At 35.3% G+C, this 18833-nt stretch overlaps 1 protein-coding gene across 10 annotated transcripts in view; it reads right to left on the bottom strand.

The window, feature by feature from the left end:
* LOC121314700 (poly(rC)-binding protein 3-like) overlaps positions 1 to 18833 on the bottom strand; it is a 403285-nt gene that overhangs the window by 18993 nt on the left and 365459 nt on the right. For 5 of the 10 annotated variants that reach the window (XM_041248227.1, XM_041248232.1, XM_041248229.1 and 2 more), the window contains 5 exons: positions 13115 to 13168; positions 12663 to 12738; positions 7190 to 7242; positions 5768 to 5937; positions 1135 to 1516 (listed from right to left, as the gene is read on the bottom strand). In XM_041248227.1, coding sequence (XP_041104161.1) covers positions 1165 to 1516; positions 5768 to 5937; positions 7190 to 7242; positions 12663 to 12738; positions 13115 to 13168 — 705 coding nt within the window. In that variant the 3' untranslated portion in view covers positions 1135 to 1164. Of the gene's footprint in view, positions 1 to 1134; positions 1517 to 5767; positions 5938 to 7189; positions 7243 to 12662; positions 12739 to 13114; positions 13169 to 18833 lie in introns of those variants that run through there. The other 5 variants (XM_041248231.1, XM_041248233.1, XM_041248235.1 and 2 more) reach the window with 3 other exon arrangements.

Below are 18833 nucleotides of genomic sequence, written 5' to 3'. Positions count from 1 at the left end.
GGTCGGTTGACGGCACACGCAGAGGACAACGTGCCGTGTCGTCTTCGCCACTCCCGCCGACACGCGTTTCAGAGGACAACGTGTGTTCGTCTTCGCCACTCCCGAGTCAGTGCAGGGGTGGTAGAAGTGAGCTGAGCCTAAAAATAATTTTACACAACTAAATTGGGGAGAAAATAATAATTGGCAATGACTAAATAAAAAAAAAAAAAAAAAAAAAAAAAAAGATAAGTGTGAGCCATGTTCTCAACTCAAATCATCACTAACATTCAATAAAGGAGCAAACATGAGGGGGTAAACTGAGATTAATAAGAACTGGGAGTTTATAAACACTGGAACAGAATTGATGAGAAATATAAAAATGTATATGTAAATGTAAATAAACACCAGCTAAATGTATCCTGTAGTTAAAAATGTACCCAATAGGGTGCATACCTCCTCAGTTTTACATTGGAGTGTGGGATTACATCACCTTCCTCAAATGGGTCCATTTAAATAGATACCACCCTGAAATGTATAAACTGTGACTCATTACACTGTATTTATCTTAATAGTTGGGTCAATAAATCACCAAGTTTACCTTGCATGTGTAGGTTGGTATAATTATTCATATTTTCATTAACTCATTGATTTGTTGATTGATTGATATGACCAGGAAAATGCTTCACTTATACACCAGTCACACTACCTATGGTCATCAAGTTTTGAAAACATAATTGTGAATGAAGGGAATGGTGAACATGTGGTTTCAACATATACAGTATATAGGGGACTTTTAAAAAATCTGTATATCAAAGAATTGTAATTCAGTCTATTTAACAAAACAAAACACAAAAAATAACTGATTTTATTGTATGTGGCGCTTTATAGAAAAACCCATATCAAATGTGATGTTTACCAATATCAAATCTGTCACTTATGCTGTTGGAAGTAGTTGCTAGAGATTTTGTTTAGGTCACAATGAAGAATGGAAGACAGGTTAACTAGCAGGTTATACTTTTTTTGGTCTTTTTTTTTTTTTGAAAAAAGTGTTTCCTTTTTCTGTTTTCTTTGCTATTGTAATACTATATAATCTACCACAGAATCTTGGTAGAGAGCGTGCTCCCCCTCCCCACCCCCACCCCACCGCCAGGGGGGGTGGGGGGACTTGCATTCTCTCATCCCTTCTCAATACGGAGCAAACTTCTGTCGATCAGATTTCTTAACCCCGCTGGTCGATGGGATTTTAGTGGTATAAGCAGATAAACTCCCCATGGCCCCCGCTGCGGCCGCAGCGTTTAATGCCAGGAATGGGACAGTTTTCATGCCAAGCAGACTGGAGACAGGAACAGCATAGTGGGTGGTTGGTAAGGGAGGAGGGGAATTGATGTTGACCGCGGCGGAAGCAGCGGCCGCCGCTGCCAGAACAGCCATTGAGGTGGGGGTGGAGGTAGGGGTGGCAGACTGAGAGAGGTTCATGTTGAGGTCAACAGGGTTCGTGACGGAAGCAGTCTGGGTGCTGATTTTAGCCATCTCTAAGCTGCGAACGAAGAGAGGGACAGGAACAGAAGATTGGGATGGGGGCACAGGCAGGGAGGAAGGGAGGGAAGAGAAGGAGGCAGGATAAAGGAGTGAACACGGGGGCAGGGTTAGATTGGTCAACACAAGGGTCACACAAGCGGAGAGAGAGAGAGAGAAAAAGAGAAAGAGAAAAAAGGGAAAAATGAGGGTCAAGGGGGAACATGTTATGTGTTAAAGAAGAGAAATAACAAAAGGGTATTTCATGATTTGATGAAGAAAACATTAATATCATACTACATAGCTGTTTTAAAAATAAAAATAATATTTTATTTTTTGTTCATGAAAGAAAGAAATCTAAGGAATGCAGATAATGGCAAGATGAAGGGCAAGCAAACTAAAAATAAGAACTTAAAAAGTAATAATGATGTTAACTCCCCAGCACTAGCACGCGTCTTCAGCAGGCTTATTTATTGGTTGGTCTGTTTTTCTTCTCCTGGCTTTAGTACAGCCAAACTAAAATGCAAACCAAATGTTCACTGCACTCCTTTTATTAAAAAATAATCATCAAAGCATACAAAGCGCCACTGATTGTGAAATGATAATAGCAGTTAGTCGTGTGTCATTGTGTAGCTTGTATGTGAAATGATAGAATCACCTCCACAACTGTCTTAACATGGCTTACAGTATTTGTGGACCGACCCATATAAATGTTTTGATAATTAAAGAAATGTTAATGACAAAAAAAATAAAAAATCCACATTTTTATAAAACATGCATTTTTTTGTATGTGCAAACCAGCTCAAAACAGTATGATGTATATAACCAAACACCAACAGATCAAAGCAAAAGGCACACCTCAACATACAGAAGAATCATGTCAGTTTATTCAGACTGTAGGTTCATGGATTTTCAACCTATTCACTAGAATGAGCCACATACAGTATGTCATGTGAGCCCCAGACTGCCCCAGTGCCCATCTCGCTGCCTAATTTTATAAAGCACCCTTCATATCAGGATCAGCACAATACATTACAGAAACGCAAATGTATTAACTATTCATATTTTTACCTCATGACATAGATTTGGGGCAGAATTACCTGGTCTTATTCTCCAAAGTGGAATATTTTGTGTATGTGTGTGTGTGTGAAGAAAAATAAAACAGTACTGGTAAAATTAAGTGATTTTTTTCCTCAAAGATGATGCAAAATTCAACATGAGGAGAGGGGTACTGTTTTAAAAGGCTCTCTAAATTTATTTATTTATTTTTTATCTCCAAAAAAGCCCACAAATCCAGTCTGTTTAATGCAGTACCTCTTGGTGTTGTTCTGGGAATACACATCACAATTTGTACTGATTTCCCCAATGCTTCACTCATTACCATATTGATGTCTTGGGGTATGAAGTTTGGTTCTTTTCCTAGACACTGGGTTTTCTACACTGTATATAGTTTAGTTGTGAATCTCAGTTTTGAATCCAACACCAAAATCAAAATGTGTACAATGATATTTTCACCTCAAGAAAAAAAGGCAAAAATACCACTAGTGTGTGTCCTTAATATACTAGTTATCTGGCATCTCATACTCCCTTTGAAAACATGTACAACCTATAAAAAAATGGAATCTCATTTTGAAACATAAACAAAAAATGAATGAAAAAAATAGAAATTAGTTTAAAATATTTAGAATTTTAAAACCATTTTTCTACTTTTCGTGTTGATCCTATGGATGTTTCTAGAGACTGTGTTCCTGTCAGAAATATTATAAAAGAATGCTAACCAAGGTTTTAATTAATTCTCTTAACTTATTAGCATTAGATATATGCTTAAGGCCTTTTAGTATTTTGCTTAATTTTTACACTTCATTTAGGATATACAGATATTTCAAAACAACACTATAAAAGTAATAGTGGCTGTTACTTTCTAGTAAGATATTACTTAGGGCTAGACTGTCAAAGCTAATGCGAGGTAAGAAAACTGATTTTAAACGTGTGGTTGTAGCTAATAAAATAATTCCATACATTTTATCTGTTGAGCACTTCCATTAATTACATACACTTTTGAAAGAAACATATCTTATTGTAAACATGTAGTTTTTAATTTATAAAAACAATATCTGTACTACACTTGCTTGGTCATTTCACCTGGAGGGTGGAATTGTCCCCATTGCTTTAGGCTTCTTTCCTCTCAGCAAGCAATGAACTGTTTCCCCTTATTAACTGGTATGTTTTCAGTCAGTAACACACTACGACCCAGTAGACCCTACTGAGGTTAAATGACCCAGGAAGTGCAAGGATAACATTTCCAGAGAAATAGGAATAGAAGAATAGAACATTACTTAACCTAAAGTAATAACATACAAAATACATACATGTTTGCTATAAGATGTGTTTCTTTAAAAAAACTACACATTTGAGATTTAAGATTTAAGGAATTGCTTTGTTAGCTACAATTACTTTAATACAGGGATTATCAACCTTTTTAAAAAAAAAATCACACCCCACTTCATTTTTTGAACATTATATATCACATATCAGAAATCAACCAATTACAGTGAAGTATTTGCCAAAAACCAGTACATCTTATCCTGTGTACAGATGCCAACCCGTGAATAGCACACAACACCTAATTCAATGTTCAAAAAGAAAGAAAAACACATGCTCACGATACCTTTGTAAAATGTATCATCCTATTAACTTCACTCTCTCTTAAAATGTTAATGAACCTGACACAAGTTTCCCTGAAGAAAATATTACTAAAGTGCTACAGGCTTTAAAAAAACACATTTCTCTGACTGCACTTTATTTATTAAAAAGAAGCCTGTCATTTGTACATCACCACAGACGACACACTAAGGACAAGGTTCATCCGCAGTGCCAATAAAGGTAAATCCAATTTCCAAGTAACTTCCTTCTTATTTCTGAACTCTTTGCTTTTTTAGATGATGATGCATCTGCACACTTGCTCTGTCTCTTTGTTCATGCATCACAAACTGATTCATGTTATGTACTGAACGAGGGTACTATGAGGAGGGAACAGCACTGTGACTGATTTGTGATTGGGTCTCTGCTTTAATAAGAGCGGTTTTCAAGACAGTTTGTAAAATTCATATTTAGACTTATGTAAAAAAATGTATTGAGATTTTTTTTTTTTATTACTATTATAATTACCGTTTTATTGGAACGCTCACCACACTCCCCCAGGAGACGCACCCCAATGGTTTAGAGCTGCTGCGTTAGCAAATTAAATTAATTTCGATTTAAGGCAGAAAGGAAGTTGACAGATTAGGAATTAACCACATACACTGTGATATATAGAGTATGAATGATGTCCCCCTGTATAACTGTTATATTACTGTAAATTAAAGTTTACTTTGGATAATGGATTATACCTGAGTTAATATCTATCAATTTGAATGCGGTTTTAATCAATAACTTGAATTACACAGTATATGGCCAATTGCTTATTAAAAAGGCATTTCATTTAATATTTCAGCATTGGTTTATCACAGCTGCTTTACCTTAGGGTGTGATTCCAAACACTGTTTGTGACAGAACAACACTACTAAGTTGTAATGTAAGAATCACCTTAGGTTAACTTTTGAGTTGCTATTCCCTTGTTTTGTAACTCTGGGTTTGATATTCAGAGTAAAACACACTGATTTTTCATTCCAGTATTTTATTCAAATAGCTGTGGTTTTAACATTTATTTTCCCAAATCCAGTGAAAGACTGACCTGATGAATCGCACTGTTCCAAATCTTGATCTAAGGAAAGTTGAGCTCTCAATTCAGCTTTTTAATTCTGGGTTAACATACTTCCTTGTCATTCGTTGTAATTATAGAAACAGAATAACTAGAGCACTCCATAAAGACTTGTGATGCATTTTAACATGAAATGACAACTAATTTGGCAATGGGAGAAAGCATTAAGGAAATGGTTTAGGCACGACTACGCCATTGTATTTCATCATTGTCATCCATTGTGTCCATCTCTTTATTGTGGCCTTTGATTTTATTTGTGCGAATTAAACAAGAACGTGTTTTCTTCATTGCAAAATACCGGCATATTACAGCTTTCATAAGAAAACAATTGTCATCCTAATATGAAATTGCTGGTTTTACAGACTTGCAAATTAGTCCATTACCGCAAAGACTGCAAGATGCTGCATGGAATTCTATGAGCAACAGATATAATGTACCATACTTGAGATTACTGTTGGGTTTATCAAGTGCCTACAGCATGAAGCCTAGCTAGTACAAAAGTTGGAAACTTACCTTGCATTGATGAGGTACTGTGCTAAACTGATGTTTGCAGGAGACCCTGTGATTGTGACCTGCCGCTCCGCTGAACCTTCAATGGCGTTGGCGATCTTGATCTGTGCCCCTGACATCTGCCTGATTTCATTGATCTTGCTTCCTTGTCTGCCAATAATGCAGCCTATTAACTGGAGTGAGGGAGAACAGGCTTTCAGATGCCACAGTGGAGTGAGAGCAGTGATGACGTCAGTGGCTTCAATTGATTTTATTACAAAAGGAGACATCATTTTGCAAAAAACTAAGGATGGTTCCGTCATTAGTGGTTGCACTGCATATTCAGTCAGATTCCTAACTTTCAAATAACATTTCTGGCCTATAGGATGGTGTTAGTGCATTTTAATGAAGATCTTCAGTACCACGATAAAGGGGCCAGCGGATTTTAAAGCACTCAAATATTACATAACATGTTGACATTACTAATGTGGTTTACTCTCATGTCTTCTCAATTAATTGTAATGTTTCTTATAAATGCCTCAACTGTTTTAACACTGTATGGCTATGGTCTGTTATTGTGGATAACTGTCTACTGGACATATTGTTTATAATACCCTTTATAACATGTTTATAGATACATTATTGAGTGTTTAAAATGGATACTTAAACTGAAGTCCTACCCTTTTCAACAGATAACCATGAATAAACTAAAATAAAAGAGGATATATAGTGTCTCGCTTTGTTTCAATTTGGCGAATTTATCAACACTACTCTGTTTTAAAGATCGCTCACCTGCAGTACAATTATTCAGAGCAAGTGGATTCGTAACTAAATCTACTACAGTGTTTCCCTTGTCTAAATTCTAAATACTCAAATGTATTGTTTTTCTCAATAACAGTCAACAAAATTTAATGCTCACCTGGCGCAGATACTCTCCTATTGGTTAAACTTACTGTCAGTACCTGCAACTGAAACAGACACAGTTTATGTCCCACCCAGCTAACTTATGATTGGGCTACCTCAGAGAAAATGCAGATATTCAATTGGTTGATTGTATGCTCTCCGTATTCTCGGTGTTCGCTCGTTTTGGACAGCATAAGCGAGCAAAACTGTCAATAGACTGCTGTGACAGCTTTGTACTACGAACCGAAAGGCAGTGCTTAACACGGGCTTGGCCAGTGGGCACGAATTTGAGCACTGGTTTGGCGAGCACGATATAAACTGTTATATATTTGGTTCAGTATTAAGATTAGTTGGCTACTGCCACCTACTGGTAGTACTTGCATGGCTCACTGAGAGTGTGCAATTTTACTGTATTATTCTGATGAAGAGCTCAATAAAGAAACTAGTTGTTGGATCTCAGCACATTTTCCGCTTATGTTTTACTAACTGCTTAGTTAGGGTAAATGTTATTAAGATATAACATAAACAAAAAGGTAGACTTACATCATTTGGAATTGAGAGCTCGTGGGAACTGGTAGACGTTGTGGCATCAAGACCTGAGCAGGAAAACGGACGGGTAATTGTTAGCAACCACTGATTTAGTCTTCAAGAGGCACACGAAAGATGCTATGCCCAATTTTGATGAAACTCCAAAAGGCAAACTACATTCTCTGAGAGGAATGAAGTCATTACAACGGTAGAAAACTTGCAAGAAATAACACTAAGAAATTGGTAGTTTCAAGGAAATTTTGTCTTGTTCCTCTTTGAAAATATGCCTTTGCCTTTTAAACTTGCTTCAAAAATGTTGTCCATTATAGGTAAGAGATACGGGAGGGAGGAGGGGGGTGGGTGTATAAAAGAATGTTAATAGAGGGTTCTGGGGCTAGAGAATGGGGGAGGACAGGATATGTTATGGAACAAAATCAAAGCGTGGGTATATTTAATGGTGAGGTGTTGGATATGAGGGAAGGGGAACGAGTTGCTTAAGGCAATGTTAGTTACGTTTAAAACAAAAATAAAAGTACATTCTAGAAACATAAGGATTAAGTTAAATTGTAGAACACTTTGCAGAAACAAAAAAAATAGCCATGTCAAATCTGTCAGTATGTTACCAAAGGAACAGTTAAATGTATCGCTATGCTAACAAAAATGCAGTATATCATTAGGTAAGACAAGGAGAATTCAACATAAATCGTGATGGAATAACAGGGATCACACATCACAGGGAAATGATGCCACAAATGTAACATCATTTATTTAACCCTTGATTCCTAGGCACAGATAGACAGTTACAAGGCCAGGTTGCTCCAGTGTAAAGTTTCTTCCAAAACACAATGAGAAATGTCAGGTGGACCCTACACTCAAGCTTTATCTCCTGAGTTGGACCATAATATTCATGCATTGAGCAAACCCTTCACAAGTAACAAATGAAAGTATAACATTTTAACTGTTTGCTTTCACTGAAAACAGTGCTAAACATGTCTCTTCTGCAACAAAAAGCTTACACATCAGGCGAGCAGCCTCAAAGGCCTATGGTCCTTTCTGCCTTCAGTAAAGAAGCTGAAGTAATGACTCAAGTGAGTTTTGTTATGGCATGGAATATTGCCTGTGCCAAATGTCCTTGTTCAGGTTAATGAATCTATTTCAAATTGGAGTGGGCACTTGACTAGATAATGCATGTTTAAATGTTGTAATTACCCCAATGGGTTAACCCTTTGTGGATAGACCCAACGATTTTTTGTTTTTTAAATTGAAATAATAAAAAACAAACTGTAATATTTTGTTCGTAACGTATACAGTATAAACAGAAACACAGTCAGAGCTGCTCTATCGGGTCGACTCGGGAGATGTAAAAATATTCCCAAAAAGTGTCTGTCCCAAAATTAAACGAGACGCATTTGAGACAACTTTTTAGACACATTTATGTTCACAATTTACATAATGTGCAACAGAGAAGTAATTTTACTTTTTACATTTCTAAATGAAAAGAAACAGAATGAAACCACATTATGAATAAATATTAAAATATATTATTTAAAATATTAGTCAATTGTTTTTATTCCTAAAAAACATATGTATTTTTTAAATTTCTAAATTAAATTAAATGAAAAATAAGGAAATCACATAGCGTCTATAGTGTTACATTTCAAATATCTGCATGTTCTAAATAGAAATAAAAAGATGGATTGTACACAACGTATTTAATGAAATATAACACTAATTTAGTTTCAATTTAAAATAATATTTTATTATCTACACGTCCTACATCAATATGAAGTCTACAATGCATCATTTTACTGTATTACATTTAGGATAGACTAAAAAAAAAAAAAAAAAAAAAAATTCATTTAATGATACTACTGTATTTTAAGCCTATTGTACATATCTATATTTTTACATACTGTACTGTTTAAGCTTATTGTACATATCTATATTTTTACATATGTATTAGGCTATTAACTGTATTTATTTTTAAATAAAAAACAAATCGATTGAAAATTAATTCACTAATGTCGAGATATATATAGACAGAGCCTAAAGAAAGTCTACACAACTTTTTTCACATTTTGTTGTGTTAGTGCTTCAGAGTTTCATGCATTTAAATAAGGATTTTTTTCCACTTATTTACACACCATTCTCCACATTGTTAAAAAAATTATATATTAAAAATACAAAACCGAAAGATCATAATTGGATAAGTCTCCACCCCCCTGAGTTAATACTTGGTGGAAGCACCTTTGACAATTCTTCTTTACAAAACTGTTCAAGCTATATCAAGTTCCTTGGAGAGCGCTGATGGACAGCAATATTCAAGTCATGCCACAAATTTTTGATTGGATTTAGGTCGGGGCTCTGACTGGGCCACTCAAGGACATTTACCTTTTTGTTCCTTAGACACTCCAGTGTAGCTTTGGCTGTGTGCTTTGGGTCATTGTCATGCTGAAAGGTAAACTGCCGTCCCAGTTTCAGCTTTCTTGCAGAGGACAACAGGTTTTCCTCAAGGACTTAATGATGAGGACCATAACATGATGCTGCCACTACCATGCTTCACAGTAGGGATGGTATTCTTTGGGTGATGCACTGTGTTGGGTTTGTGCCAAACATAACGCTTTGCATTTAGGCCAAAAAGTTCAATTTTAGTTTTGTCAGACCACAAAACTTTTTGTCATATGGCTACAGAATCTCCAGAGTGGTTTTTTTTGCATACTTCAAATGGGATTCAAGGTGGGCTTTCTTGAGTAATGGCCCCCTTCTTGCCACCCTATCATACAGGCCAGATTTGTGGAGTGCTTGGGATACTGTTGTCACATGCACACTTTGACCAGTCTTCGCCATAAAATCTTATAGCTCTTGCAAATTTGCCATTAGCCTCTCTGATCAGTCTCCTTCTTGCTCAGTCATCCAATTTGGAGGGACAGCCTGATCGAGGCAGGGTCTTGGTGGTGCCATACACCTTCCACTTCTTAATAATCGTCTTGACCGTGCTCCAAGGGATATTCAAGGCCTTTTTTTATACCCATCCCCTGATCTGTGCCTTTCACCAACAGTTCTTTTGAAAGCGCCTTGGTGCTCATGGTTGAGTCTTTGCTTTGAAATGCACTACCCAGCAGAGGGAACCTACAGGAACTGCTGAATTTATCCTGAAATCATGTGAATCACTGCAATTTAATACAGCTGGAGGCCACTTACTAACTAATTTGGAATTTCTATTGCAAGGGGGGGGTGGACACTTATCCAACCAAGCTATTTCAGTTTTTATTTTTAATTAATTTTCTACAAAATTCTAGAATATTTTTTTTCACTTGGAAGTTGTGGGGTAGGATGTGTAGATAAATGGAATATATATATATATATACACACACACACACACACACACACACACACACACACACACACACACACACACACACACACACAAAATATATGAATAACAAACTAGCTAAAATACAGATACGTTCGCTTGGGGTCAGTGAACATAATGTAGAACAATTAAAAAGCCCTGTTTAGGCTCCAGTAAGAACACTGTTTAAATAGGTACCTCAGTTTGAACTCAATTCAACTGTTTGACACAATGTTATAAGATTCATCAAGATTAATTGTTACAGCGTAGCCTCCCAACTTTGTTAAAGCCAGAATGAACCTACAGAGAAATGTACGTTGTAACTATGTTTCTACTGCTTATACTGTTGTTTTCTTTACTGTATTGAATCCAGAGCCCTAACCATTACTCCACACTGCGTACATCTATAATGCGTAGCAACTGCAGATCCCAGTTCAATTGTAGATCACACTTGTTTGAGGTTAATATATTTACATTTTTCGTCAACAAAAAATAAAAATAAAAACATAAATTATTAAGGCTTTTGGAAAACACTTCTTTATCTTACGAAGTTTTTATCTATTTATTTATTTGTTAGTTTAGTTTGTTCGTTATTCATATATATATATATATATATATAATATATATATATATATATATATAACATATATATACAATTAAATACTATATATGTATTTGTATGTTCTCAATCGATTTATGTTTGTTTAGTAAAAAATATTAATAGGAGGGCATATGAAAATAATATTAATGTGTTCTCTGTACACATTATGTAAAAAGTATAGCTATCTACAATAGGCTTAAATAGTACAGTAGTAAAATCAAATGAATACCTAGTAGGCTTTTTTTTTTTTTTTTTTTTTAGTCTATCCTACATGTAATACCAAAGAAACCATGCTTATGCGTTGTAGGCTTCACATTGTTGTAGGATTACATAGACAATAAAATATTTTAAATTGAAACTAAATTATTTCAGCATATTTTATTTTTTATCTTACAAGTAAACCAAAATAAATCATAGGCCCCTTTCACACTGGCACTCCAACCCGGGTCTGTGTAATATAAAACCTTGTACTTGGGTTGTACCCAGGTTAACCCAGCGACCCACCTCAGGATGTGTGTCTAGACGCTTTGACCCAGGTTGAGCGAGACAAAATGTTTGTTGGTTGTTAGTGAGCTGACACAATAACAAATAGCCACGCCAGCGTGAAGTTTTCACTTCAGCAAGGAACATTTTTGTTTATTCTGTTTAGCCATAGTTTTGTTGCTTGAGACACACCATGAGCCAGATTGCAGCAGAGATGAAGAAACATTTGCTCTAATCAACATTTGGGCCGAAGGTTCAATCCAGAGGAGCTTGGATGGAAGCGTCAGTAACAAGCTGATTCCAGGGCATGGATATACGCATTGTGCTCGTTGTCACTAACATCTTTTAGCTCCACAGGACCTTAAATATCTGCCATTTCAAATCAGTACACAACTTCTGCCGCCTATGCTCTCTGCTTTCAGTCGGCAGAATTTTTGTGTTATTTTTGCCTGCGCAAAATCTTTGTCAGACCTTCATGAACAGCTCATGAATGTATGGCAGCTAATTGTCTGTGTTTAATATGCTGCTTTGATTACACGAACATCATTAATTCAATGCATCTGCTAAATCCTTATTTTCCTCACAGAAATAGGAATAGTAATTAGGAGGGGACAGTGCTGCGCACGGTATTCATGTTTTGTGTACGGTAAACGCTTTGTAAATGAGGCCCAAAGTGTGGTGTTCATAACACTTTTCTAAACAGTTTCATGAAAACCAAACAATTGAACACATGAAAACAGACTTTAAATAAAAATCACTCACAAGCATTCACTCACAAGCATTGTGTATAGAGCCCAATTGAGAAAAACTCAGCACTGGAGCCCCAAGGGTTAAATGATTAGGATGTAAGTGAGATTTAACAAAGCATTACCCAGATAAATCCAAACACACATACAAACAAAAATAAAGAAATACAAAAAAGTAAGCCTTGTTAAGCTTTGACAGAGAAGGAATCTTGTTCATGGAGCACATTTAATAAAATGATTTAAAGACCATGGGAAAAAAAAAGAGGTTAAGAAGAAGGACATCCCCAGGGAGTCATGGGTACATACCAGGGAAACCAGGGTTGGTCTGCCCAAGGGGAGTAAAGGGGGAATGCTGCATAGCCAACTGGTGAAGCTTGGTCAACTGCAGGGCAGGATGGGAAATTAGAACTAACTAATCACATGTAATTATTTTAGAATACAGAAAAATATATCACCCCCCCCCCCCACCTCACCAAATGAATGAAAATGAAACCAAATTTATAATGTTTTCTGTTATTTTGACTATGGGTCTTTGTTTACAATTATTACAATATTACTATAAGTTTATTAAACATGCATAAAAAAAATCTGGGCTGCTGTACAGTGTTTTCTATCTGTATCATGTACAGTTTACTACTAGAGTCCAAATTATAATTGTTGTATGATTATTGTTTTTATCATGCTGCAGTTTCAAGTCTAAAAGATGAAGCACAGTAAATTCTGCCTCGATGGAAAAGGGGGAAAAGAAAGTGATTTACATGCGCAGGACTCACGTCTGGATGAATGGCATACTGTCCCTGGATTGCAAAAGTCTGCAAAACACAATGGAAAGTCAGGTTAGTCATTATAGATCATTAAACCTTCGATTAGACAACAAAACCTCAGATCCCCAAACATTCAAGTAATCTTATGTTGGCTCAAGGTTTTTTTTTTTGTTTTTTTTTGTGTTGGTGTTGTCATATTTTTCGGTGAGGGTTCTACCAAATAATCAAAAATAATTTGGTGTGGAAAAACAAAGAGTGACATTCTACATATTAACTACACTGTAATAACGCATGGTTGTGTAAATAAAACACAATTGCAAAATAAGAAATGTTGCCAGTTGCTCTTTTGAAATCACACAGTATTTACACCTGCCTATGTGTATTTTCTAATTACTATGTCACCACATGTGCAACTGCAGTATAATTTCTTAATGTAAAGTGCTTCCAGAAATATTTTTAAATACTTTTACTATTCTCACAACATGCTCGGAGCATTGTGGAAACTGGATGGTGTGTAGATGATGGTAATGCAAAGGAAAAATGTCATGACGAAGACATTCACTGTTTGACTTCAACAATGTTGTTATATAAATGTTGTTAACATTTGCATAGAACTATAAACAATGTTGTGCAAATTATAAATCACCTTATATGTATAGCACTAGTTAGAATTCATCATTGCATAGATTTGAATGAGTGTGCAAAACAGATGTGGCATACACAGTACAGAATATGTAGTATGTAACTAAATAAATCTTACTCTAAACATTTACCCTAGGATTTACTCTAGAGCTTACCCTAGGATTTCAATTATGGCACAGCGTTCCTTATAGCATGTTTTTAAAAACAACCTAATAACAAAAACTTTGATTACACTGTGCTCCACTGACACACCGCATAAAATGAAAAAAAAAAAAAAAAATGTATGTTTGTTAGATGTTTTGTGTGCTTTTTCTGAACAATTTAAGAAGGATTAGTTCTGAAATCCTACCTGCCTTTAACAATTGTAGCCTAATTAATTTGCCTTATAATTTTGTTCTTAAGTTCCCTGCTTTGTATTTTGTCTTTATTTTGCAAAAAATCTCTAATTTTACCAGTAGAGGGCATTCTAAGAATGTTTTGTTACACGAGTGAAGCATTATTCTTTGTTAAATGGTGCTTAACCTGAGACATATTGCTCCTGTACCATGGTTGGCTGCAGTGGTGACTGTCTATACATATCACACACATTTTTTCCTTCAGTTTGTATCAATCAACCAATTAATCAATCTTTATTTTATATAGCACCTTTCATAGTGGACCACCATCACAAAACGCTTTACAAGACAGTGAGGACCAATGCATAATACATTAAAACAGTGAAATAGTATCTGTATCAAGAAATCTGACATTCATGAAGACACAAGTTTCTCCAACTGTGGTTCAGGGGCCACTTACAAGTACAGGTGGAACCAGAAAATCCCCCACATCTACTTATTTCCACACACGCATATTTTGAATCAACTACACTAAACATACATTAAAACAGAAGGTCCTTTTTTAAAAAAAAACAATTGCCTGACAGCCACAGGAACCTGACAGCCACAGCCATAGCCATTTAGTTGTCAATCCACTAAATATTTCTCATGTTGTTAATCACTGCTAATACTGCTATTTTCCTGTATCTTTTAACAACATGCAAATCATCTGTCTGGATTAACCTTTGAAAGGGTAACCTTTTGCTTATTCAAAGCAGCTGACCATGAATTTCTAATATGAGAATGTGAACTAAAACTAGAAACTGCAGTGGAATCAGAATACAATAAGAGCTGACACAGAAACACTGTATAAAATAAACTCTGTAATAAACTCTGCATCACAAGACATGCTCTCACTGCACAGACTGAAGGGAACTGACACAAACAAGCCAACACAAAAAAATGAATCAGCAGAAACATTGAGATTTGTTTTGAAGAACGAACTCATATCTTTGTTACGATGTTAGAAAGAGTCACACAGGCAATATTTAATTGCATTCTGCCCCACTCCTGCCATCATACTGTAAATAAAAGACCATTAGATTAAAGAGTAATATAAGGTTCAAATGACATTTTAATAGTTTTTTTTTGTTTGTTTTTATGATGTTAGAAATCATTCTGAGTAGATCTGGGTTTATTTGCTCCCATGGTTTGGGATGACTATCATCAATATCAAGTCTGTTAGATCTGTCTTGGAGACAGGAGATGCGGCTTTTCTATTATTTAATAAAAGCCAGGCAAGCATAACATACTTCTGGATAATAAGAGCCCATGTACAAAAGCTATAAAGTGTAGTAGAGTAGTACAGTTAGATTTAGTAGTAGATGGACATGGTAGTACAGTTAGATTTCAAAATGTTACATTTTTCAATTTTGTCTGTTTTTCTTTAAGTATATGGAAAACTACAAAGTGATATGTAATTCAATATGTTAACATAACATTATTCGACAGGTTTCATTTGACTTTTACGAAGCAAAATGTGTTACATAGGGGGGATGCAAAACTTCGGCCATATCTATATATGTCAGAATTAAGGTCGCACACCCCCTGATGCCTTTGCCTCATCCAATCAGATTATAACCCTGTATTAGCTCAAAGCCATTCAGAAAAAAAAAAAACAATATTCAATGCCAACTTGAAAAAACACACCTTCCTTGGTCATTAGTGTTTTAATCTAATTTCATTTGACATACTGAGTAAGAAAGCATGATGTATTATTGACTGATTTTATAATACATAGTACTGTATATCCAGGTAACAAATAATTAGAGAAGGGAAAGACCAGTAATACAAATTCTCCATGATGATATCCTTGGAGTAATGGGTCTAATCAGTTATTGCCATTAGCTCTGTTTGCACAACAGCAAATTACTTTCATTACAGCTTCATTTATTGAAGTTGATGTTGACAGGACAATACAGTGCATATTGCTAAATGTTATTTTAGAATCAATAAGGCACATATGGGTATATTTGAAAACTAAACAAGTGCAGAGACTGAACTGTTATACTGTATCTGATGTATCGCAAACTGTTCTGTATAGTATTTTTTATTGTATTAAGTGATGTTAATAAGGATGAAAATAAGTCAAACAGGTAGGAAGGAATACACTTCTGGAATTAATATTAAAAAATGACATTATTTAGATCAATAAAATAAGGTTGCATTCTTATAGCCTTCACATGCTGATAAACACAAATAGAAATATGACTGTGACATTTCAAGCCATAACGTTATGTGACATGGGTTGGGTCTACTCTAGACAATCTATATTTCTTATAGACAAGTGTGCAATCCCTTAAGATCTAAATTCATAAATTGGTAGGTTTCTTTACAGGCTGTTATTCTGAGCACATTTTACGATGAGCAATAGAATACTAAACACTTATCTCATTTCCTTATCATGCAAAAAAGCAATCCCAATTAATCGTGATGAAGAACACATAACAAATGTATATTGTGTCTCACAAGCTTCAGGACAAATGTATTATCTTCTCAGGATCTGGAAGAGCACTTAGGTGCAGCGTGCATAACAATAGCTGTTTTACTGATTAAGCATAAACCTTGAAAATAAAAAGTCCAAGGCGCGCTGAAACTCAAGCATACTGTATATCAGACAACAATATGTCAAATGAACACAGCAGGGATAATTACACTAAAATAAATCTCTTTTGCCTGTGCTTAAACTGACTTCTCTATTTGCTTATTATCCCTGTTGTATGATACCAAAATGGTAACTGGCGCACACACTCTTATATTAAATGCAATCAGAGATGAGTTTCATTGCATCATGTTCTCTGTGTTTTTTTTTTTTTTTTTTTTTTTTTTCCCAAAGCACAGCATACAATGATATAAGTAATTTGATGGCTAAGAAAAACTTATGCTGAAGGACAGGTACACAGACTAAGGGCCCAATTTTCCACTGTGGGCAAATGCAAGTTAAAATAGTGTAATACAGGCTTTCATTATCTAAAATGTTGGCACGTTTAATGATAAGTGCTGATGTAGGAAAAAGCTGATTTAAAAAAAATAAATAAATATGAAGATAGATTGTTTCATAGAGTAAGGGAACTGGACTTATATTAAAAAGCAGGTCTTTTTTTATAATTTCAAAACCAGTAATCTAAATATTACCAACTCTATAATCATCCTGCAGCTGTATTGCCTTTTTTTTTAGGCACACCGGGAAAAGGTAAAAGAGCAGGGCTACAGATTCTAAGGTTGCCATGGTTTCAATTATGAAAACAGACACAGCAGTCACTTTAAAACATCAGCTTGCAATACCACCTTAAAATTCCTTCACATCTACATCGGATGCCGTTGTGCATAATACTGTGATTATAAATCTAAAATGAGTACCTTGGGGCAGGCTGACCAGAGGACGGGTATATATTAGTGGTTCAAAAAGAAAATACAATTAGAAAATATATTCTTATATAACGATATCTTTAACGATATTACCAATGGAAAGCCTACTGGCAAAACCATTTTTTTTTTTTTTTTTTTTTATTACCTTATTTTCCACGTTTATTTCTCTATAATATGTGGCTTATGTTAACTGCAACCTGTTTCAGCAGGCATTTCAAGTCTCATGCGCTCAGCATGAGACTCACTCATTTGAATGTTATCTCACTCTCTCACGCACAGCCTTGCTTATCTCACACGTTAAAAATACATTTTAAACAAAACATAATATATTTTATTTTTATAAGTTACAAGGAAAATGTGTCACACGCATATACCTGTAGAATTTGAAGATAACAGAGTGATCATAGACCTAATAAAAAAAAGGCAAGTACTGTACTTGTATATTTGTGTTTTATACTAAATCCACTTTTGATATGCGTGAGTATTCAAAATCCTGTGTAACTGAACACAATACAGTAAAAAAAATGTGCCTTGGGCAGGAGCCTCTTCATAAGTGCAGTTCCTCTTTAAAGAACATGGAGCTTACTGTTAGTTTAGCAGTGCTTCCAAGAATAACTTCTAATTTAACTCAAAGATGAAAGTGGACCCTGTTCTGGTAGATCAACATATATGTACCACAACAACTTCAATTACTAGTTTTGGATCTTATGACTGATAAGGTATGTGAACTGAATTTGAGGGTTTTATTCTGCTTTCTATGATGATTATTAGTAACACATGTTAAATTGGTAATGCAGGGCTGATCTATCTGTAGCCAAATATCAGCACAACCCTGCCGCTTCCATTGTTTCAAATGACACAAGAAGGTTTTTGAAACAGCGAATGAAGAACGAATATATTAATACCTTTACTAAATAAACACATACAAAACAGACTGAAACTTGCACATACAGATTTCCATAGTCCCTGCATTTACTGTTCTCTGGGCAAGCCAGATAAAGGCAGCTTTAGAGAATTATATTGGAGAAACAGAGCCTAGAACCACTCAAAATGATAGCAAACACCATAAAATATTATGGGGGCCATAAAAAAGCAATTTAAATTACATTTGAAGCCACTATCTCTGCCCATAAATCTGTCTGTTTATTAAACTACTATAATTTGCACTTCTATAAAATTAAGAAACATCCCCCAATTGCCACAGCAGCCCCTACTTCTCAGACTGCTAACGAGGTGTCCGTTCACCTTGTTCCGCTTTCCATGGCATCCAGCATCAATTGAATGCATTGCATTCAATTTCTCAGGGGGTTGTCTGTTACACAAATGGG

The sequence above is a fragment of the Polyodon spathula genome, chromosome 4 (genome assembly GCF_017654505.1).
Source record: "Polyodon spathula isolate WHYD16114869_AA chromosome 4, ASM1765450v1, whole genome shotgun sequence".
Classification (NCBI taxonomy): domain Eukaryota; kingdom Metazoa; phylum Chordata; class Actinopteri; order Acipenseriformes; family Polyodontidae; genus Polyodon; species Polyodon spathula.
The sequence above is the reverse complement of the archived record's forward strand: the minus strand, read 5'-3'. Positions and strand labels throughout refer to the sequence as shown.